The following is a 27,454-nucleotide window of genomic DNA, read 5'->3' on the forward strand; positions in this document are numbered from 1 at the left end:
CTGAGGAAACCTGGGCTTAAGAGAGCACCTGTTGGTGATGTCAGGTAAATAAACTACATTGAATGCACAGAACTTCAGCATTAAGAGGGGCAGACCACATTGGATGGAGAAGGAGGGAGGAGTAACAGAAAATATTGTGAAAGTGATGAGACTGAGTTGGTTCATGATACCGTGCTTTCTGTGTTATTTTCCTTGGAATTGGATACAGAAAGATAGGCAGCACCAATACAGTGGTGCACAGAATATAAAACACAGAGGTTAGAAGTGAATGTTTGAAAATGCCTGATCTGCATATGTGCTGTCCCTATCAGCAGTGTCACAGCGGGCAAAAAACAACGAGGCATATTTATATTCCATTTGCACCTAATTTGTGTCATTTTTTTACATTAACTTCACTTCACTTCACAACTACACTTGCAAAACTAACTTCATATTTATATTTTGCCGTTAGACCCGTTTAAGATGCGTGAACCTACCTTGCATCAATGAGATGCGAGGTAGGCGTTCCCATTTAAAAAATAGTGCTAACCCCATAGCCCCATATTTATCCCCATGCTAAAATGACACATGGGTGGGAGGAGGGGCTAAATAATGGTTCTAAGCTTTCTTCACACCATTATTTAACGCCTGGGTCAGACCCAGCATCAAGGGACCTGTGGACCCATTTCCATGGTTGAACACCATGGAATGGGTCCACAGATGCCCTCTTCAAGCCCCAGGAACACCCACACCAGAGGGACACCAGAGGATGGGGGACCCCATTCAGTAGGGTAAGTATAGGTGAGTCATTTTTGTTTTTAAATTAAAGTGCCATCTGGGGCCAAGTTGGGGCCCCCTGCATGGCACAACGTGCAATGGCATGCCCAGGGGACACTGGTCCCCTGTGCTGGCCACCGGGGTGCTGACTCTTGTTTTTTCTAAGACAGGAGTTATGTGGTATGGATGGTTTTGGGTCAGAAAATGACAGTAGGCTGGTTAGAGTCATCTTTTGTTACTCTAACCAGCCTAACGTCATTTTTTGGTGCAAAAACCCCTTCTCCCATACTGCCAACCCCGACCGGCTAACGTCATTTTTTTTTACGCTAGCCCACCCTTTGCACCGGCTTGCGCCATTCCATAAATATTGCGCCCGCTGGTGCTCAGGAACGGGGCAAGCCGGTGCTAAACTTTTTGGTGCAAAACTGCATTAGTGCAGTTTTGCACCAAAAAGGAGGAGTACTCCTGATTTACTCCTGGCTTACCCCTGTAATAGATCATAAGCCCAGAGTATTACAAGACCAAGGCCCAGATGTATCATGCATGTTTGCAGTTGCAAACGGCCCAATCGGGACTTTTGTGATCACAAAAATGCATTTTGGTGTGTATGAATTTTAATTTGCGATTCGGTAACTTGTTACCAAATTGCAAATTAGAATTGCAACTACATACTGATTAAGTATAAGGAAGGGGCGTGATAAGGGCCTCCCTTCCTAATAAGGAATCACAGCGGTATGCAGGAATTTTTTGTGACCGAAATGCGGTCGCAAAACATTCACATTTTGCCACCTACTTCAAGTAGGTGGTAACCCATTCGCAAACAGGAAGTGGGCCCCCCCAACGGACCCCTTCCACATTGTGAATGCATGCGAAAACTTGTTTTAAGAGCAGGAAAACGGGCTGCATTTAAAAAAAAAGATTGCCTTATTTAAAAGCACTCAAAGACATGGTGGTCTGCTGAGCCCAGCAGGCCACCATCCCTGTGCTTTAGCGTTTCCTAATGGGTTGCAAATTGTGACCAACCTCATGAATATTAATGAGGTAGGTCACTTTGCGACCCATTAGGAAACGCTAAATGAAACTGCATGAGTTTCACATATTAGAATATGGATTACCTAATAGCGATTCGCAGGGAACCACACTTAGGTAATCGCAATTTAATAAATGACACATCTGGCCCCAAATCCCAGCATGTCCTTTGTGAATTGTCCCCCCTGGTTATAATGTGATTAGACATTCTTGAAAGACACATATAAGATCCTTGGAAACTAAAGGAATGATGTTTTCTAAATTGTATGGTGACTTTAGTTTTCCTTTTTTTATTTCCCTGTTCTTTAATAAATGAGCAACATCATTCCTTAATTATGAGTCACTTGACCCTGAGCTTATACAAGAAGATTTTGCTCTGACTTTCGCTTGCAGTATGGCTGGTTTACTATTGGAATCCAGAAGTTACCCAAAAGAACTAGAAGAGTAAGTCACACAGGGGTGGTTCCTCCTAAGGTGTCTAGGAGCATCTTCCTGCCTGCTGCAAGCACATCAGATAAACACAAATTAATGCAATTTCACTTTGATGTCGGCTCGTGCTGCACTCAACACGAGCGTGAGTGCATCGGGGGCGTGATTGCTGCAATTGCAGGATGACTGCTGCCCCTGCCAGTGCGCATGTGCAATTCAGACCCAACTTAAACGGCCAGGGAATTGTTGGCACCCTAGCCTCAAAATGAGCATACTCCAACCCAATCATGGAGCTGCTCTCATGCTAAAAACAGTATGAGAGCAGCTCCAGGATTGGTTGGATTTGTGTTGCACTACACAGGAGCGAAGTCCTTCCTTTTCTCGCTCGTCATCACCAGGATTCCGCCGGAAGAGGAGAGCTGCACCAGATGGGACAGAGTGCATCATATATGGTGAGTTTTTCAGCATCGCACCCCACCATATTTTAATGTTGCCAGCCGCCACTGAAGTCACACCTAATCATAGTAAATTGAGTGTAAATCTGCCCTAGCATTTTGTAACTATTATAGTATGCAGATTGTTTCTGTTTTTTTTTACCATTACTCATAAGCAGCATTTAGGCCAATAGACCTTCAGTTTTCACGTTAAGTACCACTCTAATGATTGTTGGTCTCCTATCTACAGTGCATCTAGGCATCCTAGAGTCGAGTTCTAGGTGAGTTTTAGGTACAATCCTTTCGTGAAATGCAGCTTCACCTGAACTTACTTACATAGTCAACTTCTCTTCACAAAGATCCAAAGACGTGCACCTGGAAAGCAGCACCAGCAGCGGAACTGTCATGTGATATCTTCTAATCTCCCCATATGGAGTACTGCATAACATACAGTTCTGCATGGGGTAATGAACCAGCCTGAGCAAATGTACAGCTTTATTCCTTTTCTTTGCAGTGGAAACATTTTTCCCCATGACGAAAACCCCTTGTCTGCATTTTCAATTGCTGTAGTGGGTGGCTTTTTCCCATTCACATTCAGGAAGCTCCTGTCTGGAGTACAGTATGATTATAAGCATTTCCAGAATGCCATCTGATTAAATTGCAGACTGAGAATTACCCAAAATACACATGCTTTTAGGGAGGGGGGTTCAAAACGTCCATTGCAAACATGCCTTGGGACACCCTCTTCCCATCCCTGGAGTGGAATTGGCAACTGTACATCTGGAGCATCTGGAGAAATCTGAAGTTGTGAATGCATTTATGCCTACCAGGATTCCTTGTCTGAATTCCTTGTGATCATAAATGAAGGTATTTTCAGCCTTACATGTATGTTTACGAACACAAATACCGTCGTGAATAGCGCCCTCACAGGCTTTTTCTATCAATAAGTGATGAATCTGACAAAAGAAACAGTAGGGATGCTTGATTATCTTCAACCACTCTATATATGCCAAACATTTCAAAACATATACATGAAAATGCATACATACCACTTGACGTATTCAAGGCTCTCAGCATCTTTAGCATTGCGCAGACTGTGTTTTGTTTTGGTGTGAAATCAAGGATGAGTGGGCAAACATCGTTATCTCTCAACATGCGGGGTGGTAAATTTGCCTGAAATTGTTTTATATTCTGATAGTCGCTGCCGAAGTGGGTAGCACCAAGGAAGTGCACCGCTGCTGCAAAGTCCTCAGCAAAGTCTGCTTCAGGCTCTGGCAGGAAAAGTAATCTAAAATATAAAAACAAAGGTAAAGGACTCAGAGATGAAAATGACCCTCAAACTAGGAACACACTATACAACTGCACAGGATGAAGCTTGACCACTCTAGGTAGATCTGCTTACCAGGTGCCTACAAATAAGAAAATAAATAAATGCAGATTCCTCCCATGTACTATTGTTTCACCGCTAGACGTCCTACAAAAACTGGATGCAACATGAAAAGAATGTTATTTCTCACCTTACTTATCCCAACGTGGTACGGTCCTTAGTGGTACCCAACAGTGGGCAGCTTGTTCTTGGAAGCAAGATAAGGAACACGTTTCCAAATGAGCCAGGATGTTTACAGTAGGGTTGTAAAAGGCACATAGAATGTAGGGTCCCAAGGCCATGCCAGTTATGTGCCAGAAATGCTGATAATTTTGATTTTGTAATCACTAAATCTTCCTGTGAGAGGGATTTCCTGTCTTCAAAAAAATGTGTACCTGAAAACATGATATTTCAGGGGGCAGAAAGTGCATTTCTTCATGTGCAAGACCACATTTTTTGCAATCCTAAACTCTCTGATTGTCTATGTTTTATTGCATGCTTGTTAGAAGACACGTATACCAGATGTCACACTAAAAATCTCATTCTAACTTTTCTTTTATTGCTTTATCTAACCACTCATCCATGCCGTGCGAGCCGGTCACCTCTACTTTTAGTACATTAATTGCATTTTCTTCTCATTCACAATCATGTTGCAACACTAAGGAGCTTTCCAACTCTATGGGCCATATGTACGAACACATTTTCCCATTGACACAGAATGGGAAAAACCCTTTGCTACATCTGGCCCTATGTATCTAAGCCATGGTCATTTCACAAAGGACAGAAAAAGACCATTTAATAAAGAATCCTCACAACCACATGCAGCATAGAATACAATGAAGATTGATGTAAAGGTCGTACCTCTGGAGTCCAGGAGCAGGGAAAGGATCACAAATGGTCATCCCTGTGGCATGGAGAGCAAGCCAGGCGTAGATGCAGCACGAAGATCCTATTGAGGGTCAAGGGTAGTCATTGCAGGAGCTTTGCATTGGTAATCGCCAAGGGCAGTCGCTGCTGTAGTGCCAAGTTCAATTGTTGCATTCAATCAATCCATCAATCAGTATTCGTAAAGCGCGGCTACTCACCCGTGAAGGGTCCTAAGGCACTGCCAGCAGTCACTGTAGCGCAAGGAGTCAGGTTCACCAGTGATGTTGGTTGGTGGCGAAGGCTGCAAGACATTGGCGTGAAGTGACCCCGTGGTTGTGAAGAGGCCAGAACTTCAGGATGTCTCCTTTGTGGCCAGAGAAGTGCACTTTGATTGAAACCAAGCGGCTAGGACTTGTGGAGGCACCTCTTGGGGACCAGGGACTCACTTTTGAAGAGGCCAGCAGGGCTCAGCAAGGTTTAATTATGGGTTCAGACAGGTCCAGTGCAGCAGGTCAGCTGGGCAGTTGCAGGAGGACTCGGGAGCTTGTTATGTCCCTGTAGCTCTGAACTGCAGATCGGTCAGCTGACCCTTGGAGTCACTCAGTTAGCCCGGGATGAAGGGGGTAGGTCCAGTCTATCTTCTCAGGCAGCTGGGCTGGCACCGAGCAGCAGGGCAGTCCCCTGGCAGCAGGGCAGTCTTTCCTCTTCAGTTTCCACAGGTCCTGGAGTCTACTGAAGAGTGTGCTTGGGGTCCTATTTTTATACCTTGTGTCAGCTTTGAAGTGGAAGATGTGAGAAAGTAGTCTCTTTCTAGCCTTGTTACCCCCACTTGTGGCCTGTTTGTGAGTATATGTCAGGGTGTTTTCGCTGTCTCACTGGGATCCTGCTAGCCAGGGCCCAGTGTTCATAGTGAAAACCCTATGTTGTAAGTGTGGTTGTTATGTGTCACTGGGATCCTGCTTAGCCAGGACCCCAGTGCTCATAAGTTTGTGGCCTATATGTATGTGTTCCCTGTGTGATGCCTAACTGTCTCACTGAGGCTCTGCTAACCAGAACCTCAGTGGTTATGCTCTCTCTGCTTTCCAAATTTGTCACTAACAGGCTAGTGACTACATTTACCAATTCACATTGGCATACTGGTACACCCATATAATTCCCTAGTAAATGCTACTGAGGTACCCGGGGTATTGGGGTTCCAGGAGATACCTATGGGCTGCAGCATTTCTTTTGCCACCCATAGGGAGCTCTGACAATTCTTACACAGGCCTGCCAGTGCAGCCTGAGTGAAATAACGTCCACGTTATTTCACAGCCATTTACCACTGCACTTAAGTAACTTATAAGTCACCTATATGTCTAACCTTCACCTGGTGAAGGTTGGGTGCAAAGTTACTTAGTGTGTGGGCACCCTGGCACTAGCTAAGGTGCCCCCACATCGTTCAGGGCAAATTCCCTGGACTTTGTGAGTGCGGGGAGACATTACACGTGTGCACTGTACATAGGTCAATACCTATGTACAGCGTCACAATGGTAACTCCGAACATGGCCATGTAACATGTCTAAGATCATGGAATTGTGATCCCCCGGGTCTCTAGCACGGAACCTGGGTACTGCCAAACTGCCTTTCCGGGGTCTCCACTGCAGCTGCTGCTGCTGCCAACCCCTCAGACAGGTTTCTGCCCTCCTGGGGTCCAGGCAGCCCTGGCCCAGGAAGGCAGAACAAAGGACTTCCTCTGAGAGAGGGAGTAACACCCTCTCCCTTTGGAAATAGGTGTGAAGGCTGGGGAGGAGTAGCCTCCGCCAGCCTCTGGAAATGCTTTGATGGGCACAGATGGTGCCCATCTCTGCCTAAGCCAGTCTACACTGGTTCAGAGATCCTCCAGCCCTGCTCTGGGGCGAAACTGGACAAAGGAAAGGGGAGTGACCACTCCCCTGACCTGCACCTCCCAGGGGAGGTGCCCAGATCTCCTCCAGTGTGTCCCAGACCTCTGCCATCTTGGAAACAGAGGTGTTTGTGGCACACTGGACTGCTCTGAATGGCCAGTGCCAGCAGGTGACGTCAGAGGCTCCTTCTGATAGGCTCTTACCTCTCTTGGTAGCCAATCCTCCTTCCTAGGTAGCCAAACTTCCTTTTCTGGCTATTTAGGGTCTCTGCTTTGGGGATCTCACCAGATAACAAATGCAAGAGCTCACCAGAGTTCCTCTGCATCTCCCTCTTCACCTTCTGCCAAAGAATCGACCGCTGACTGCTCAGGACGCCTGCAAAACTGCAACAAAGTAGCAAGACGACTACTAACAACCTTGTATCGCTTCATCCTGCTGGCTTTCCTGACTGTTTCCAGGTGGTGCATGCTCTGGGGGTAGCCTTCCTCCTTCTTGCACCAGGAGCTCTGAAGAAATCTCCTGTGGGTCGACTGAATCTTCCCCCTGCAACCGCAGGCAACAAAAGACTGCATCACTGGTCTTCTGGGTCCCCTCTCAGCACGACGAGCGTGGTCCCTGGAACTCAGCAACTCTGTCCAAGGGACTCCCACAGTCCAGTGACTCTTCAGTCCAAGTTTGGTGGAGGTAAGTCCTTGCCTCCCCACGCTAGACTGCATTGTTGGGTACCGTGTGATTTGCAGCTGCTCCGGCTCCTGTGCACTCTTCCAGGATTTCCTTCGTGCACAGCCAAGCCTGGGTCCCCAACACTTTAACCTGCAGTGCACAACCTTCTGAGTTGTCCTCCAGCATCCTGGGACTCCCTTTTGTGACTTCGGGTGGACTATGGTTCACTTTTCTTCTAAGTGCCTGTTCAGGTACTTCTGCAGGTGCTGCCTGCTTCTGTGAGCTGGGTGCCCCCTCTGTCTGCTCATCCAATTGGCGACATCCTGGTCCCTCCTGGGCCACAACAGCATCCAAAAACCCTAACCGCAACCCTTGCAGCTAGCAAGAATTGTTTGCGGTCTTTCTGCGTGGGAACACCTCTGCAAGCTTCTTCACGATGTGGTTCATCCATCCTCCAAAGGGGAAGTTCCTAGTCCTCTTTGTTCTTGCAGAACACCAAGCTTCTTCCAACCGGTGGCAGCTTCCTTACACCCTCAGCTGGCATTTCTTGGGCTCCTGCCCACTCTCAACACTGTTGCGACTCTTGGACTTGGTCCCCTTGCCTTACAGGTACAAAGGTCCGGAAATCCACTGTTGTTGCATTGCTGGTGTTTGTTCTTCCTGCAGAATCCCCCTATCACGACTTCTGTGCTCTCTGGGGGTAGTAGGTGCACTTTACACATACCATTCAGGGTCTTGGGGTGGGCTAGTTTTCTAACCCACACTGTTTTCTTACAGTCCCAGCGACCCTCTACAAACTCACATAGGTTTGGGGTCCATTCGTGGTTCGCATTCCACTTTTGGAGTATATGGTTTGTGTTGCCCCTATACCTATGTGCTCCTATAGCAATCTACTGTATCTTTACATTGCTTGCATTACTTCCTTTTGCTATTATCTGCATAATTTTGGTTTATGTACATATATCTTGTGTATATAACTTATCCTCATACTGAGGGTACTCACTGAGATACTTTTGGCATATTGTCATAAAAATAAAGTACCTTTATTTTTAGTATATCTGTGTATTGTGTTTTCTTATGATATCATATCCTATTATGACACCAGTGGTATAGGAGGAGCTTTACATGTCTCCTAGTTCAACCTAAGCTGCTTTGCCATTGCTACCTTCTATCAGCCTAAACTGCTAGAAACACCTCTTCTACAATAATAAGGGATAACTGGACCTGGCACAAGGTGTAAGTACCTCTGGTACCCACTACAAGCCCGGCCAGCCTCCTACAGAAGATATTTCTGACATTTTCCCTCCAGAGGTGTCTTAAACTTCCTGCCTCACTCCTCTTTTTCCAGGTTTCCTGAAGTCATAAAAGGCTTGTGTCAAGTTTTTGTGTATGTCCTGAGGTAGTGTCTTTGTAATGCAAGTGGGGCTGTGCACATCTCTGCCGCTTTCAATTTGCAAAGATATCCCATTCTGCCGACACCCAGTCCTCCATTGTGTGGCTGCCTGGGAGGAATACACAACAGCCAACTACCAACTACACCCAGTCATATGACCCAGGAAGAAGTGACTGGCAATAAATGGTTAGGACAGCAAAGTGCCAACTTTATAAAAGTTGCATTTTAAGAATTGCAACTTAAAATTTAACTTTACAATAAAAGAGGTTGTTAAATTGCAATTCATTATACCCCAAACAAGATATTTCGACCTGCTCCCAAACAAAAGTTATCACTTATTCACCCCTTTGGTGCTATAGATGTGCTGGAGAGGTCCATAGCACCAGTGCCAGGTGCTATGAATAGCTCCAGCATGTCCTAGCATTTGTGGCAGGAAATGCCTCTAGTGCTTGTGGGTATATTCTTCTCAATTATTATTCACTGCTCCTTGGGAGCACCCTATAAAACCTTGCAAGGGCTTTTAAAGCATATTTTCAGCTTATAGAGGGCATTCTTAATATGAGCTACCCATGAAGTGTATAGTATAGTTTCACTGCTGCACATAACACATGCTTGCTACACCTATGGAAATTGCATCTGTGAATGCATTAATGATGCTTTATATTATGTTGAGCTCTTTGTACTTACTTTCAGACCTCTAATGCTATACTAATTTACAGAGCAATTTGTACAAAACAAGTTTGGATAATTTTATCAGAAATGTCATCAATTATGCCATTTGAGATGTCATCATTGATGCCATATATGATGTCATAAAACATGTCATGAGTGATGCAATATGTGAGGTCATAAGCATTGCATGCCAGGCACAAGTTGTACTCAGCTAAGTACAACTGGTAAATTTCTGTGTTTTTTTAGTTCTATAATGTTACTTTCACCTTTGTATTTTTTATTGAATTTCTAGAGGTTTCTTTAGTGTAATGTAATACTTTATTACCATAGTTAAAGCCAACCCCCCGCTGCACATGGCCGTTGGCCGTGCACAACAGGAGGTTGGTTGCAGGGCCTGGCCTGCGACCAGGTCCCACAATAAATATCTTACCTGTAGCTAGCCTCACGCTGCGCACAGCCTTTGGCCATGCACAGAAGGAAGTGGGCCTGGAACATTGCTCAAAGCACTTTGTTGTACTTGGCATAGGGTTCACCACAGCCTGCCACCTAGAGGGAGCCAACCCCATGTCGGGCATGCTTTTTGGTTGAACATGTTGTACTGGTAGCTTCAGGGCCTGTGTTGCAGCATATAGCCCCCTCTCCCGGACCTGGCCCTGGGCACCCCATCTCCCTGCTTTTACACTTGCATATTAAATCACTCATGACATACTCATTGACAACATTTATAGCACCCCTAATCACATCTGAAATGCGATCAATGTTGACAGTACTGTGCATGGCAGGGGCAAGAGGTTTGGCTACTCTAGTGCACAAGTTTAGTTTACTTGAGATAACTATAACTGGTGCATTTCAGTGATTTTGTTAGTTTCAAATGGCATGTTTTACATAATGTTTTCACTATAAAACCCCTTCCCTTTAATCTTTGTTTTTCAGTGAATTTCTCAGGGTTTTTTTTAAATGTAAAATTAGATATATTTACAACTCCTAACTATAACATCACTTTAACCTTTGTTTTTTCAGTGGATTTCTAGGCTTTTTAAATGTAAAGTAAGATGTCCATTGTAACGCACTAGAGGGAGTGGGGGTGGACACGGGTCTAGCCTGGCAGTGTCTTTTGAGCCTATCCCTGTGACTATCCCTGCCAAAGTTTGCTGCTACTGTTCCCCTCATACTTTCCATCTACTGTCCAAGTCCATGCCCCTGCCCTCTCATTCTAGCCCTGTTTGGCCATTATTCTGCCACTACCCTTCCACTCTGCTCTTTACCTTACTGCCAGCACCCATCTCCTCCCTATCTTATTTTGTCTAAGTCCATGCACTTGCCCCCTACCTCCTGTCCTGCATAGTCTGATGTACTACCACTGCCCTCCAGTTAGCTTGCTGTCCCTGCCCACTCCTCCTGTCCTCTGTTGTCTCAGTTTATTCACTTCCTGCTAGCCTCTGTGCTTAGTGAGCTATACCTTCCCAGCTTCCCCCTGCCCTCCAATATCTGCATGCATGACCCTGCTTACTCCTTTCTGCCCACTATGTCCCATCGAGCTGCAACTGCCCCTCCTGTCTACGCTGAAAATTCTATTGCGCTGCCACTGCTCCTCTTGCCTGCTGAGCATGATCAGATGGTTAACCCCTGTACCTACCAAAGGTTGAAAATGCAGTTTTGGCTTTTGCATCGTCTGATAACCTAATCTGCCAATACCCTGCAGTTAGACCAAAAGTGCTTAGATACTTGGCAGAAGCCAGTGTATCTATGAGCTCATCTGCCCTGGGCATAGGGTGAGCATCTGTCTTGGTTACTTGGTTGAGCCCTCTGTAGTCTACACAAAACCGTATTTCTCTCTTTCCATCTTTACTATGAGGTTTTGGGACAAGCACAACTGGGCTAGCCCAGGGACTATCTGAAGGCTCAATCACTCCTAAGTCTAGCATTTGTGGCACCTCTTGTTTAATGCTGTCCCGGACATGGTCAGGCTGCCTATATATCTTACTTTTGACAGGTAAACTGTCTCCAGTATTGATAATGTGTTCACACCAAGTAGTGGTACCTGGTATCAGTGAAAAGAGTTCAGAAAACTGACCTTGGAGGTTAATACAGTTGTCTTTCTGTTCTGCAGTCAGACAATCTGCTAAGACCACTCCATCCACTAAGCCATCTGCTTCAGTGGTGGAGAAGAGATCAGGGAGAGGGTCACTCTTTTCTTCCTGTCCCTCATCAGTTGCCATGAGCAGGGTGATATCTGTCATAGTGCGGTTTCAAGCAGTTGACATGAATCACCCTAAGGGGACTTCTGGCAGTGCCCAGTTCTACCAAATAGGTTATCTCACCCTTTTCCTCAACAATTAGATAGGGTCCAATCCATTTGTCCTGGAGTGCACTTGGGGCCACAGGCTGCAATACCCACACCTTCTGTCCTGGGTGGTACTGTGTCAGGACAGCCTTCTGGTCATGCCATTGCTTTTGCAGCTCCTGGCTGGCCTGAAGGTTTTTATTGGCCTTTTTCATGTACTCAGCCATTCTGGATCTTAGGCCAAGTACATAATCCACTATGGCCTGTTTAGGAGATTTTAAAGGTTGTTCCCAACCCTCCTTCACAAGAGCAAGTGCACCTCTTACAGGGAGCCCAAAGAGGAGTTCAAGGGGGTTGAAGCCCACTCCTTTTTGGGGTACCTCCCTGTAGGCAAAAAGGAGGCAAGGTAACAGGACATCCCATCTCCTTCTGAGTTTTTCAGGGAATCCCATTATCATACCTTTGAGAGTTTTATTAAATCTCTCAACCAGACCATTTGTTTGTCGGTGATAAGGAGTAGTGAACTTGTAAGTTATACCACACTCCTTCCACATTGCTTTCAGGTATGCAGACATACAGCTGCTACCTCTGTCTGTCACCACTTCCTTAGGAAAGCCCACCCTGGAAAAGATTCCTAGGTGGCACTTGCCACTGCAGGTGCTGTAGTGGTCCTTAAAGGAATAGTTTCAGGATACCTAGTGGCATGGTCCACTACCACCAGGATAAATCTATTGCCTGAAGCTGTTGGAGGGTCAAGGGGGCCAACTATGTCAACCCCTACCCTTTCAAAGGGCACCCAACCACAGGCAGTGGAATTAAGGGGGCTTTTGGAGTGCCACCAGTCTTGCCACTGGCTTGGCAGGTCACTTAAGAGCGGCAAAACTCTTTAGTGTCCTCTGACATGTGGGGCCAGTGAAACAATGGAACAAGTCTGTCCCAAGTTTGTTCTGGCCCAAATGCCCAGCCAAAGGAATACCATGTGCTAGGGTAAGAAGAAACTCTCTGTACTGCAGGGGATGACCAATCTCCTGGCAGCTCCAGGTTTTGGGTTCCTTGACTCTGTGTACAAGAGGTTGTCTTCCCAATACACCCTATGACTATCACTGACATCCCCATTCTGCTGTTTGACAGCTTGCTGTCTTAAACCCTCTAGTGTGGGACAGGTCTGCTGTGCCACACTCAGCTCTTCCTTGGCAGGCCCCCCTCCACCCAAAAGCTCAGCAGTGTCTGCTGACAGATCCTCTGGTGTAGGTTCTGCACAGGGAGAGGATTCCTCTCCTCGAAAGGGGAATCACCTGTAGAGGGAGGGATAGTGGGCAGGGATTTACCCTTTCTACCCCCAGCTTTTGGGAGCACTTGCTCCATTGTTCCAGGATCCAAGTTTCCCTGTCCTTTTTGCTTTTTGGCCTGAGCCCTTGTCAAAGCAAAAATATTCCCAGGAATGCCCAGCATTGCTGCATGAGCCTCCAACTCCACTTCAGCCCAAGCTGATGTCTCCAAATCATTGCCTAGTAAGCAATCTACTGGTAATTCAGTGCCTACCACAACTTTCTTTTGACCAGTAACCCCCCCGCCAGTTGAAATTCACAACAGCCATGGGGTGGCTAAGTGTGTTATTGTGAGCATCAGTCACTTGTTACTGGTGACCAAGTAGGTATTGATCAGGGTGAACCAGTTTCTCTATCACCATAGTTACACTGGCTCCAGTGTCCCTGTAGGCCTCACCCTCAACACCATTGATTAGGGGAAGTTGCTCATACTTACCCATATTAAGGGGACAAGCAACCAAGGTGGCAAAGTCAATGCCACCATCAGAGACTAAAACAGCCTCTGTGGTCTCCCTAACAAGACCAACGCCAACTAAACTGCAAAAAAAAAACTGTAGTAAATTTACAGTTGTATTTGATGTTTTACCAACTCCCCTTATTTTGATGGATGGGAGGATATACGTCTACATATTTTAGTACATTTAAACTTGGAAATGGTGACTAGCAAAATTTGCAAAGTTACTCAAAAGTGTCAGAGTAAACACATGCAGATTTTCTCTTGTGTAAGGTTACCTTTGTGAATAGTGCCATATGTGTCCTTTTGTCCCACGTGCTGTGTTTGATAACAGGTTGTGTACAATATGAAGCATATAGGTGGATTGGACAAATGAACTACATATTACCTGTTATTGCATCTTGGGAGTGCGGAGTCAATGGACGTCTCATGTGCAGCCCACAGGTAGTGCAGCAATTGGTCAACAGCTGATGGAACATCAGATACTGATGTGGTTGACATTAATTTCTGAAACAAGACATATCACTGATATTGTTAAATTATTTGTAGTGTGCATTATGAAAAATATGTTACCTTACATTTCTCCTATAGAGCATATATAAGAATTGCAATATCTTAGTCGTTTGGATGCAGGACATACAATCATAAAGTGGTTTTAGAAACGTATGAGAAGCACTGGCTTTGCTGTGCACTGCTACCTCTAATGCTGGCCAACAATGACAAAGGCAGAGATATTCTGGAGACAGATGAGGTACAGAATTGGCTGTAGCTTAATTGCATAATTGAATAGTTTACATTTTTTTTTGGAATGGATAATGGATCCATTGAGATTTTAAGGTTGTATCATATTTTATAGGTTTAGTATAACACCAAAAGTGTTCCATATGTTTTCACAGCAAATGTCCAACTGGAAGTGATATTACGATTTCTCATGCATACAGACTACAACAATGCATGCACCTTACACCCTGTGCTCCACTGCTGAGCATTGGTAATTGCATTCATCATAGTTCCATTCACTTCACTTCAGTGCCCTCTCCTTTTTTTCCCCCAAATCACGTTATAGCCGTGCATGATCCTTCGCTGCTCATTTTCTTACATGATTAACTTGGGCTAGAGAGGGTTGCCCATTATAAGCACACTTCCTCACATATGCCACCAACGCATACATGCCCTCAACGCCTTCCTCAGCTATCAGACTCATTTTTCTAATATCTTATCTCAGAAATTCTGAAGGGAAAAACATATTTAGCTATAAAGTGCTTTAGTGCATCAGAGCTTGGCATCTAAGAAAACACTGATTCTGCCTTTCTCTCCCTGTCTGCCATTTTTGGAGAATAATGGACTCGGTAAAGTGGGTAAAGCTATGATTTTTGCAAAATTGATGTTAGTAAACCAACATGAAGTAGCTTACATTATGACCCCCATTATCTGCCATTAAAATATAGACGAGGCCAGTATTCTACTTCTCCCTCACTGTTTTTTTAACCGTAAATGTAGTCTTTTGTAAATTTGCAGCAGTGTGATTTGGTGAAAAAGGAAGGAATAATGGACGATAAGTGAATTATTGAACTAGGTCTTGAATGTTTTGAAGAAGTTCATGGGCAAGTGGGTCAATGTAGTTTGTTCCACTAAATTCATCTTCATGCGGCAAGGCAAGTTCTTATTAGTTTCCAAAAACTACCTTCACTGCTGACCATTGACTCCTATGGTAACTGGGCCTCATCTGGTCATCTCCCTGTGCTAGACTAAAATTTGTGAAGCAAAGAAGTGTGCCTAAGGGAACACATGGAGTGACCAAGGAGTGAGGACTACACGTTTGGTAATGTTGCACCAACCAGCTCAAACTTAAAGAATTTTCTTCTGCAGAGAGTTTTGAAAGACAATTTGGATATTTGAATCTAAAATCATGGGGGGGCAGGGTTAGTTACAAAGTGCATTTTGTAGTGCTTTAGTACTGAAGGAGCGGTACTAAGGTACTACAAAATATTCTTCATAAACCTGTGAATGGAGTTCTCATCTTCCATATCTCCTATATTTTTCTGGGAAAATCTCCATACATGTAAAATTACTACTTAGTAGAAAATGTGGGTGGGACCAGTGGGAGTGGGTGACAAAAATGGTCTATCTTTACAACTAAGTACGTGAGGCTTAGAGAAGAGTAAGGAGTGATTAAAGATGGTTTGGGGATTTGAGAAGGATATGAACCCATCCACAAAAGGGCAAGCCCATCCCTATTCACAAAAAAACCCAGCTGTACTGTCCCATAGAAACTAATGAAAGTAGGTACTTAAAATAAAATCTCATGGGATCTCAAGATCTGGCTTTTCACTCTCTAACTCTGACATCCTGTGCTGTCTTACGATCCACTCAGCGCTAGGACACTCCTCAGAGTAGCCATGCACTCTTGAAAATAATTTTTTTTTAAATAAATTAAAATATGTAAGCTTTAAAAAATAAATCAGCTTAATGTTACAAAATCTAAAAATAAATTATATTTATTTTAACATATTCAGTAACTTGTTTCATGTAAAACGTAATGTGACATTACTCATATTAAAACATATGATTACATTACTTTAAGTTAATTATACACATCACTTGTAATAATTATTTATACATTTTAAAACATCCATGTTTTTACATCAAGTGAGATTTTTTAAAATTTAAACTTCAGAAAAATACATTTAATTTAATGTTATACATTCAAGATAGTTATCATGTTTTTAATGTTGTAGCACTTTTTAATTATCTACATATAAAAAAATATTTAAATTTTAATAACGTTTTAAAATGTTCCATATTCATTTATTGGTGTTTATAATACATATTTAAATTAGATTTTTTTTAAATTGCAATTTCAGCTATCAAGTTACCTCTAATATGTACATTTGCTTTACATTTAAAAAAACACAATATGGCCCATATTTATTAGGATTTTGAATTAGGCGTGTATCACTTTTGTGACACAGTCACAATACAAAACCCATTTTCTAATTCAAACTTCTTCACAGGTGTTTGAACTGGGGTTTCTGGTTGTCAGAGTACACATCCTGTACAAGCAGGAAACACAACTTCTAGTCAGGGTAAGTCAGATACACAACCTAAATTAACCTGTGCTCACCCTCTGGTAGATTGGCACATAGCAGTCAGGTTTAACTTAAGAGGCAATGTGTAAAGTATTTGTGAAACACACACACAGTAGCACAATGCAACCACCACAAAAAGACTCCATCCATGTTTAGAAAATCAGAGAATATTTATCTAGTACAACAAGACCAAAATGACAAAAATCCAATAAGTAGAAGTGGAGTTATGATGTTTTAAAGAATAAACCAAAAACTGTTCTTAAAAGTCCATATCGCTAAAAGGTTACTTGAGTTTGCGCTAGACCCAGTAAATACAAAGTTCATGCCGACTGTGGTGGAGGGCAAGCTGGCTACAAGATCCACGCCCAGCCCTCTAGACAGTACCTTGGATGGATAAATGTGTTGGTGATGTGCAAGCAATGCGTCAGTTCTGATCCATTCAACCTTGGAGATGCATTGTCGTCGAGCAGCGTAGACCCCTGTGCGATGAAGGCAAAGCATTGTTGTTGAGCCGCGCAACCCTTGCAATGAAGGTAATGCATCATCATCAAGCCAGCTAGATACAGGTGATGCATTGGTTTGAAGCTGTGCAATCTGAGATACATCGTCAGTGGTCTCTTAGTAAGGAAGGTAAAGCGTCGTCATCGAGTCGCACAGACCCCTTGCGATGAAGGCGATGCGTCATCATTGAGCTGGCTAGGTGTAGGCAATACGTTGATTTCAACCAGCGCAACGGATGAGGTGCATCAATTTCTTTTTAGAAAGCAGCTGCATAGTCCCCACTCAAAGCCCAGGACTTGATTGGCGTCTCTTGGCAGGACAGGACTCACAGTGGGCAGAGTCCAGCAGCTACAGCAGGATTGGAGTGAAGTCTTTAATGTCCCTGAGAACTCAGAAGAGAAGGCAAGCCATCAAGCCCTTGGAGTCACTCTGGGTTCATGGGAGAAGTGACCAGTCCTTCTTCAGCAGGGAAGATACTAACAGGCAGCAGGGTAACTCATCAAGGCAGGGAGCAGGCCTTCTTGGAAAGCAGTCTAGCTGAGTAGCACTCCGTGTAGCACAGAAGTCCTTACTCCTGGCAGAGTTCTTCAAAGGTCCAGTAGTGTACTGATTTGGTAGGATCAGAGATCGAGCTCATATGCCCAAATGTGCCTCTGAAGTGGGGGTGATTTCAAAGAAGGATCTTTGAAGTGCAGAGAGGTCCTTTGTTTCTCAGCCCTAGCTCTAGACTATCAGTAGGGGTAATCAGCCCTTTCTGTGGGAGACAGGCAGTGCCTATTCATATGTTTCAGCTCCTCCTCCACCCGTCTTGCTCAGGATGGCCATGAGAATGCAGAAGAGTGCTCAGACACATCTACCTTTCCTGTGCTTATGATTGTCTAGACGTAATGTACAAAGTGTAGCTGTCACCCACTCCAGACATGTATTTGAGACTGACTGCTGGCACTCTGTAAAAACAGAGAAATTCCCACTTTTTAAAAGTGGCATTTCTAAAATATTAATGTTAAATCCAACTTTACCAGTAAAGAGGATGTATTATTACCATGCCAATGATATAAAACATGACACAGGTGCTCGTTTTTTATCAGGAATTACAGCTTAAAAGTATATGAAAGACTTCACAATGCTGACTAGTGAGAGGAGTAGACCTCACTGTGGTGAAAAATGAATGTGGAAGTTTTTCCAGGACAGGACATGTAAAACTTGAAAGTACATGTCCTTCCTTTTACTTACATAGCACCCTGTCCTGTGGCTACCTAGTGCCTACCATAGGCGTGACTTACATGTAATAAAAGGGGAGTTTAGGACTTTGCAAGGGGTTTTAAATGTTAAGTCAAAGTTACAGTAAACTGCACACACAGGTCTTGCAATGGCAGACCAGAGACAGGTATTGAAAGGCTACTTAATTGGGAGGCCCACGAGTAGCTTTTGATTTTCATTATACCACTGTACAAGGCACTTACATGTAAATTAATTATGCCAATTGTGAATACACCAATGTTACCATGTTTAGGGGAGAAGCACATGCACTTTAGCAATGGTCAGCAGGGGTTAAGTGCTCAGAATCCTAAAGCCAACACAAAGATACAGCAAAAACATGAGACAAACAAGCAAAAAGCTTTGGGGGAGCCCACCCTAAGACTGACAGGTCTAAGAACAGGTTCTTCTTTGTATCAATTTCTACAGAACTTCCTCTATTTTTCTTATCGCTCTTAATTTACGCAGACATAATATCCCAATAGCCTTATTTTATTTGATTATTCCTTTATTCCTTTTGAATCCAACATACACTGCCAACACCTGTTTCGAGGAACCCCTTTCTCAAGTCTGCAATTAGTACAAAAAAAAGGAACATTTATACAAAAAATATGGAAAATTGATTTAAATATATAGTAGTGTAAATTATACAATACGTTTCCACATAGTTTCCATGACACCTTTTGTAATTTATCCTTATTCTTTACATACAAAATGATAGATATTAGAAAGATAAGTGCCCATGTTGATCGGTAACTTCTCACATGTACATAATGAAACGGGTGTTTCAGTACAGTATACAAATAGGGCAAATGAAGAAAGAAAAGAGAAAAGCGAAGACAAGAAAGAAGAAACACAATTGAAGGGGGAGGAGAAAAGCAAAAAAGACAGAAAATACATGAAAACAGGAAATAAAAAAATAAAATAAAGGTTTTTTGATTTTTACGTCCCCTTCCTTTTGTTTTTTTTAAATTCTACTTTTTCTTCACTGGAAAAAGAATGTGAGTGAATGTTGGCATTGCAAGCGGTCTGCTGTGTAAGGAGAAGATCTTATCTGAAGATAGATAGAAGATCTGCTCTATCTTTGAATTCAGGGGACATGGCTCTATGTGGGAACAGCCTCATTAATGATACGCTGAGGGATATGTCTTCCTTTCCCCCGAAAATCACTTGCTGTGTTGGAGTGTCTTAACCTGTCTAAGTTACGATAGGGCTTCCACAGGAGTGCAACCTCCTAGCCAGACTATGGTCATCCTTGGTACTCAAATGTTGATGGGGGGCAAATGGCTGGAACAGGGAAGGAAAGCAACTTGTCATGTTGCTAATTCAGACAAGTGATCTATCCTCACATGTTGCATGCAAGAGAGTTGTTTGGCATTGTTTAAGGCAGGCTGTGGGTGTATATTCTACCACCGCTCACCCGTGTATTTTAGTATGAAAACAGGTGGCTCAAGAAAATATGTTGAAACTTGCATAAGAGAATTTAAATGGACAGTGATATAATTGACCTATTTTGGCAGTGTCTGTTGTTGAGCATATTGCATGATTTGGGTAATGATTTCAAATGTAGTGCCTAGTGCCGAATAATTATACAAGTGAACAATAATAAATGTCAATACTCAATATGTTGCCAAAAGCAAAATAGCTTACCTTAAAATATAATTTCCATTTGTCCATTAGAAGTGAAAACGATGAATAACAACTGGCGTAAGTGAAACAAAAGTCACTGGAGAATTCCTCTGGAGGTAATATCTGTGTCTCATCTTGCCAATTCTTAAATATGCCAGACTCACCAGCTGCAAGGAATGGCACAACTGACAAAAAATAGTTCATGCCTTTAAGAAAAAGAGACACTTTAAGAATCACCGTTTTATACACACAATAGAGGTGCACTGGGGAAACAAGCAATTTGTACAAAATACAAAAAAGTCACTGAATATACCAAAAAGAATACAATAAAAACCTAAGCTGTTGTATAGTGGAACAATCTGCAGTGGAAATATTGAAACCTGTCCTGAATGGGTATGTGAAGCTGCAACAATTTCTATTGGTACATTTTTAGCATTTCCTGGTGCTTAATTTAAAAAAAAACATAAGTGCTGATTACAAAACTATACCACCTCCACCTTACACCCTTCAGTGCCCAAGTCTACCTCTGGCAGTGGCCACCCTACCCATAGCATCAACTGCTGACAGCAATGGAAGATGCCCCAGGAGACTACAGCAATCTTGTGAAGTATACAAACCTGGCTTCTTCAATGAGGGGTGTCCAGTGCTCTTGGATTTCCAGAGAGTTAGACCTGGCATCCTTGGTGTCCTTCCTTTAAAGTTTGACCTCTCAGACCTCCTCTTTAGTTTTATAATGTCTATTTCAATCTCCATCCATGACGGGGTCAGAGATGTATATGGAGGAACCCACCTGCTAGCTTGTTTCGGTAAAAAGGCTGTTTGATGATTATAAAAAATTGACAATTTGAGGCCTTCATTGTTTTTAGTAATCGTCAGCAATTTCAGTGCAATTCTTGCTGCCTTATTTATGCCACATGTAGCCTGAGATTAGTGTATCTATTCCTTTATAGAAATTTGAAGAGAGGAAAAGAGGAACCATGCTTGTGACAAAGTTAATCTGGTGGATATCAACATTTTCACACATTCAACTCTGCCCTACCCTATAATAAATTTAGGAGACCATTTTACAAAAGATTTTTACATTTCATAGAGTATTGTATATGTGGATTCTAGCATCTATGTAGTACAATAGGTATGCAGTTCCTAAAAAGAGAGAAAGGGAAGAGGAAGAAAAAGAAAGTCTAGGCCAGGGTAACTTAGCCAACATATTGGTGGATCTGATTGCTCTGAAGCAAGAGCCCTCACACACCCAGGTGGGTTTCTTGCTTCATCACTGGGGAACTCCTTTCAACTTTGCCAGAGTTCTTTGGAGCACAAGATGTTGAGGTGAGGTATAGGGTGGAGGTAATCTAGATGTAGATTGGTGTACTACGAATAGTGGATTACAAATAGCTAAGAGAATCCTAATTAATTTTAATGGGGGGAGGGTTCTCTTGTTATGGTTAAAAGCAGTGGGTGGCTTCATGTGGAAGTAATAGTCCTTTCCATAAGTTTAACCATACTCACACCTGGACACAAACCACATATCTATTGCAACACAAAAAATTGCAATTATATGACCCCTTGCCCCTATACTAAATGCTACTTGGGTATGACCACTGGTGAAAGACACCTTAGTGGAATCCACTGCAAAAAGACCACGACTAGCATGATTGCCCACTACCTAAGCATAAACCATACCCCTGATGATGTGCAGTGGACTCATCTAGAATCATTCACTCATGGATGTTTAGTTTGGCCACCCTTTAACGGGCCTTAATGATGACATTCCCTGGAGTGAAATGGGCAACTGAGAGTACCCTTTCTTCTTCAACCCTGGGTGTCCATGCACACCATACACATGTACTCTTTTAAGACTAATTGGATAGTGGTGGCAATCAGTTGGGCTGTCCACTAAAGTGTAGGCTAAAAGCATGTAATTGCCTAAAAAAAGAAATATAATTACTAGAGTGGGCTTATCAAGGAAATGCATGTAGAGGATGCAGTGTGAGGGAGTGGAAAATAACTTCAGTGATTCATGTATTCATGTTATGTCCATATTGTTGACTCAGAGTTATAAAGTAGTACATATGTACCTAAAAAACGTATATCTGGGTATATGCATGTATGTGGTAAATCACTGTACAAGTTCAAAGTCAACAAAGCAGTAAAGTTGCAGATGACTAGATGAAAGAGCATCCCCCTAACTTAAAACAGTAACTATAATTCCCAAGAGGCAGCTAAAAGGCAGATGCCTACCAAGTTGACATTATATTTAGTTGAGATCTTTCCTTATTTTCATTAGCTCCAGTAACATATATGCTTAGTTTATTTATCAGCTCAGCCTTTTTCTAAGACAGGACTCTGTCCCTATGACTACCTCAGAACACAGGTTTGGTCAACTCATTGATGGTCCATAACATAACTATCTCCTTCTGTCCAGCAATGCTTGTTCACATGGGCAGCACATTATTATACAGATTACAGCTTGTGATTACCCATATTAGCTGAGGCATAATGGAGGTCCTCAAGAGTTTTGTAGGACACTACCATCTTTTTGCTACGGTTACCACCATTTTCTGCCCTATGTCAGTGTGCTTGACTGTGTTCACTGGGATCCTGATAACCAGGACCCCAGAGATTATGCTCTCACTCCTCTAAATGTGGTTGTTGCCTACTGGTAACACAGTATTTCACCCACAATTGCAATACTGGTCCCCCCTTTTAAGTCCCTAGTATATGTACTTAGGTACCCGGGACACTAGAAGAGGTGTCCCCATGACCTTCAGGACCATTTTCCCAGACTTCGTGAGTGCGGGTACTGGACAGGTGCTGTGGGACTACTTATGTCCAGCTACTCAATGGTAACTCCGAATTCGGCCATGTTTGGTATCAAACATGTAGGAATCATACCCCCATGCTTTTGCAAGCATTGGTTGTATGATCCCATGTACTCTGGGGTCTCCTTGGAGGACCCACAGTATTGCCATTTCAGCCTTCTGAGGTTTTCCAGGCAGCCCCTGCTGCTGCCACCTCTTAGACAGGTTTCTGCCCTTCTGTTGCTCGAGCAGCTAGAGCCCATGAAGGCAGAAAAAAGCATTTCCTTTGGGACAGGGGTGTTACACCCTCTCCCTTTGGAAATAGGTGTTACAGGCTTGGGCAGGGTAGCCTCCCAAAGCCACTGGGAATGCTTTGCGCTGAATTAGCATAATTTTTTTATGCTAATTCAGTGCAAACCTAACTCAATATCTATACTTTGGCGCTAGACCTGTCTAACGACAATGTTATGGAGTTAACGTCATTTTCTGGATGTGAAAACCTACCTTGCGTTAATGGGATGCAAGGTAGGCGTTCCCGTCCAGAAAATGACAATATGGCCTCAATGTCATATTTGTCTCCCCGTGCTAAATTCATGCATGGGGGATGAGGACCTTAAATAATGGCACTAAGCTTGCTTAGCGCCAATATTTAACGCCTGGGTGTGGGGAGGTGTTAGGGGACCTGTGGACCATTTTCCATGGTCAGAGACTATGGAAAGAGCCCAGAGCTGCCATTTCCTGGCCCCAGGGGCACCTCCACCCACACCAGACAGACACCACAGGATGGGGGACCCATCCCAGGTAGGTCCTGGTAAGTATTTTTATTTCTACTTTTTTTCCAGCTCAGGCGCCCTGACTTGGAGCCCCCTGCATTGCGCTGGCCCCAATGGCCATGCCCAGGGGACATTCTTCCTCTGGACATGGCCATTGGGTTGGTGGGCATAGCCCCTGTCTTTACTAAGACTCCTAGATAAGTTGTGGCTGCTCATCCATAGCTACCTCTAAAGAGCCTGTCTCTTAGCCACTACCTACATTTCACTAATAAGGGATAACTGCACCTGGTATAAAGTGTAAGTACCATGAGTACCCACTACAAACCAGGCCAGCCTCCTACAAGTTTGTCACAGAATGATTGGCTAGAGTGTGATCTCTCCAATTTGTGACAGCTGTTCTAAACTTTCTGAGTGTTGTTTGAAGTTTGCAGCTATCAAAAAACTCTGGTCCGAATATTGTGAGACAGATCAGATGGTGGTTAATTGTTTTTCTATGATAGATATGTTGAATACAATAGGTGCACAGTGTTGGAAAATGGGTTATTGGTAGGGCAGGTAGGTACCTACACCTAGCATCAAGCCACTAACCTCCACCTAGGTACAGTTAGGTCTCAGTAAATTAATCCCAGCTCAACCCTTGGTAGCTTGGCAACGAGCGTCAAGGCTTAACTTAGGAGACAAAGTGTAAAGCATTCAAATATCAGAAAACAGTAATTAAATAAAACACAGGAAACAGTTTAAAAATCCAAAACCAATTTATAAAAATAGTTTATATTTTTATCTTTAAAATGACACAAAAACGATTAAAATCGGTTCAGGGGAACCGGAGATATGAATTTTTAAAGAATTATTACTTTTCTAGCGCTTAGAAACAAAAAGCGCCAATCGGGTCATCTGGTTGCACCTCGACCGGGGCAAAGTCAAACTTTCAGGCCGACCGCGATGGAGCCCTGCTCGGCTACAGGTCGCGGGAGGCCTCGGTTAAAAAGTTACCTTCTGACTTAGTCTTTATTTTGAAGTTTTTCTTCACCGGGACGAACCTGCCAGTTGAATCCGACCTCCTGGAGCCCTTGTCCGGATACGCAATGTGGGTTTCCTCGGTGGAGACTTTTACCTTCGGACTTAGTCGTTTTGTCGAGATGAAAATCCTTCGACCGGGGTAAACCTGGATCTTGATCCGACGTCCATGGAGCCCTTCTCGGATACGATGGCTGGGAGGTCCCGGTCAACTTTTTACCTTCGGACTTAGTCTCTTTTTTGGATGTTTTTCTTTACCGGGACGAACCACGAAGTCAGGCCGGGTCGCGGTTGAGGCAAGCCGGCTAGAATTTCCGCGGCGGGTCGGTCCCTCTTTGGAGCTTTTTTCCAAAAATTCTCAAATCTTTTCCAAACTTCTGGGGCTTCACCCAGATGTTCTTTTAAGGTTCTTTTGGGGTCCACAGCTCACCCCAAGGGTCCAGAAGTTCTGTGATGGTCCTTGGGGGGTGCGGACTTCAACTCCCAGAATGCACCTGGCGCAAACTCCTTTTTGGCCACTGGACAGTGGTCAGCTGGTCGCTTTCTTCAGGAGTTGGTGCAGGGGACTCTGGTTAGCAATTTTTCACCTGTAGCAAACAGGGAGTCCCTCCTTGAACCAGTTGAAGCCAGGCAAAGTCCTTCTTGTGGTGAAGCCCAAGTGTGCAGCTGGTGCAGTCCTTCTGAGTGCAGGTTCCAGGTGCAGGCCAGGGGTCCAGCAGGGCAGTCCTTCTTCTCCTTAAGTTCTTTCTTCTTGAAATTTGGTGGGGATCTGAGGCGTGGGTGCAGGTCTGCCAGTTTTATCCTTGCTCCTGGGTGAAAAGCAGGGGGCCCTGGTTCTCCAATCAGGGACAGGGTCGTCCCCCTGTGATGACCACTTCCTGGGAAGTGTGGCAAAAATCCATCCCAGAAGGCAACAGTCTCTAAAAATCCAACACGGATGAATCAGATTTTTGGAGGTGGCTGAGCCCACCCACTGGTGTGGCTAAAAATCATAAACACACCCCTCTCCTGCCCTCTCCTAATCTAATCAAGGGGGCACCTAATTGTCTGGGGTTGCAGGATGTGGGGGTGTTGCTGGGTGCTCCAAATGTCCTTCTCTGCCTTTGAAGACCAGTTTGGCAGCCCTCCCCCTTCCTGCCTCACCATCTGCTGAGGGGAGCTTCTCTCCCCCAAGCACATTCATTTGTGTGAAGCCAGGCCACTTCACACCTCATCAAGGCAGCCTGGCAGAAGCTGCTGCAGGCTGGCCAATCAGAGCACAGCAGCAAAAACAATGCAGAGCTGAAATTGGCAACTTTTTAGGTAAAGTCTAAACTTTTTACCTGAACAAATTATATTAAATCCCACAACTGGAAGTTGTGGGATTTATTACAACAATTAATTTGATACCAAATTCTTGGTATGTAACATTTAAGGAGACTTTAAAATTTAAAATAAAGTCTGCCCATTCTAGCCTATGAAGGCCATTTACTTCAATGAGGGAAACACGAATTTGGCTGTTTTTACCTCACCAGGGCTTATACATCTATTTTTATAAAGTCCCTGCTTATAGTTACATGGCACCCAGCCCTAGGGGCACATAGGGCACACCTTAGGGGTGACTTATATGTAAAAATAAGGTAGTTTAAGACTTTGGAAGTACCTTTAATTCCAAAGTCGAATTTGCATATAACTTTAATTTAAAAGCAGCCAGCAAAGCAGGCCTGCCTTTAAAATGACACTGGACACCTCGGCAGTGCACCTAGGTGTGCACCACCTATGCTGTGGTCCCTAAACCTACATGCCCTACCATATACTAGGGACTTATAGGTAGGTTAACTTAGCCAATTATAATTAGCCTAATTTGCATATCCATTTTACACAGAGCACAGGCCCTGGGACTGGTTAGCAGTACCCAGGGCACCATCAAAGTCAGGAAAACACCAGCAAAAAGAGAAAAATGGGGTCAAAAAGTTATGGGGCCTCTGCAATCAGCCCTGTTTTCTCACACAACCCCGCCCCCAGCCCACACGCCCAGGAGACTCAGCCCAACCCTGGGAGAGTCTTCCTGGCTTGTTAGGCGAGGAAGACAGTGAAGAAAACTGGCTGTCCCTTTGCAGGGCCTACTCTGCCTTATATCCTCCTGTCAGGGTCACTCCCTATGGGTAGTGAAGCCATCCCAACAGTAAAAGGACCCAACTCAAACTGAAACTTTCTTCTAGGGGGGTCTTCCTCCTTTCTCTCTGCCAACTTGGGTAGTGAAGTGCCCACCTCCTCTACTCCAAACTTTGCTAGGGCAACACCTAGCTTACCCAAAGAGGTCACCCAACACTTGAGCAACCCCACCATGACCAATAGGGTCAGGGGGCCTACTTTGCTATTGGCCCTGGGGTCTGCCTCCCAGACCAAGTACAGTGCTGCCAGGAAGGCTAGCACCCAGCAGAGGCTACTGACAGCTGTCAGTACCCAGAACCACACCCTAAGCTCTCCACTGACAGGTGGCTGAGCTGCTTTAGGGGCATCTTTGGGGTCCTGGCACCCCTCTTGCTGTCTAGAGTGGGGGGCTACCACCTCCTGTGGCAGACACCCTCCTTCCACTCTCCCTTCTGTCAGTGCAGGGGCAACACCCTGCATCTGGACAGCTGCCTGACTACTCAGGACTTCCTTAGGGTTAGGGGAGGCCTCACCAGTGCCAACTCTGGGCTCCCCCCTACTGGGGCAGAAGGCCTTTGGCTCCCTGGAACTCTCTTTAAGAGTGGCCTTCCCTTCCTTTTCTTCTTTCCTTTCCTTGGGGACCCCTGTCTCCTAACTGTAGGGACTGACTCCCCAGGACTTTAGCTTGGGGGGGCGCCC

General features: G+C 44.2%; 1 protein-coding gene across 1 annotated transcript in view; it reads right to left on the reverse strand.

Moving 5' to 3' along the window:
• LOC138295314 (protein LEG1 homolog) overlaps nt 1-27,454 on the reverse strand; it is a 96,070-nt gene that overhangs the window by 20,678 nt on the left and 47,938 nt on the right. The window contains exons 3-5 of the mRNA XM_069233533.1: nt 20,056-20,240; nt 13,947-14,065; nt 3,698-3,936 (exon numbers count right to left, since the gene is read on the reverse strand). Of these exons, the coding sequence (XP_069089634.1) occupies nt 3,698-3,936; nt 13,947-14,065; nt 20,056-20,240 (543 nt within the window). The remainder of the gene's footprint in view (nt 1-3,697; nt 3,937-13,946; nt 14,066-20,055; nt 20,241-27,454) is intronic.

The sequence above is a fragment of the Pleurodeles waltl genome, chromosome 5 (assembly GCF_031143425.1).
Source record: "Pleurodeles waltl isolate 20211129_DDA chromosome 5, aPleWal1.hap1.20221129, whole genome shotgun sequence".
Lineage (NCBI taxonomy): Eukaryota > Metazoa > Chordata > Amphibia > Caudata > Salamandridae > Pleurodeles > Pleurodeles waltl.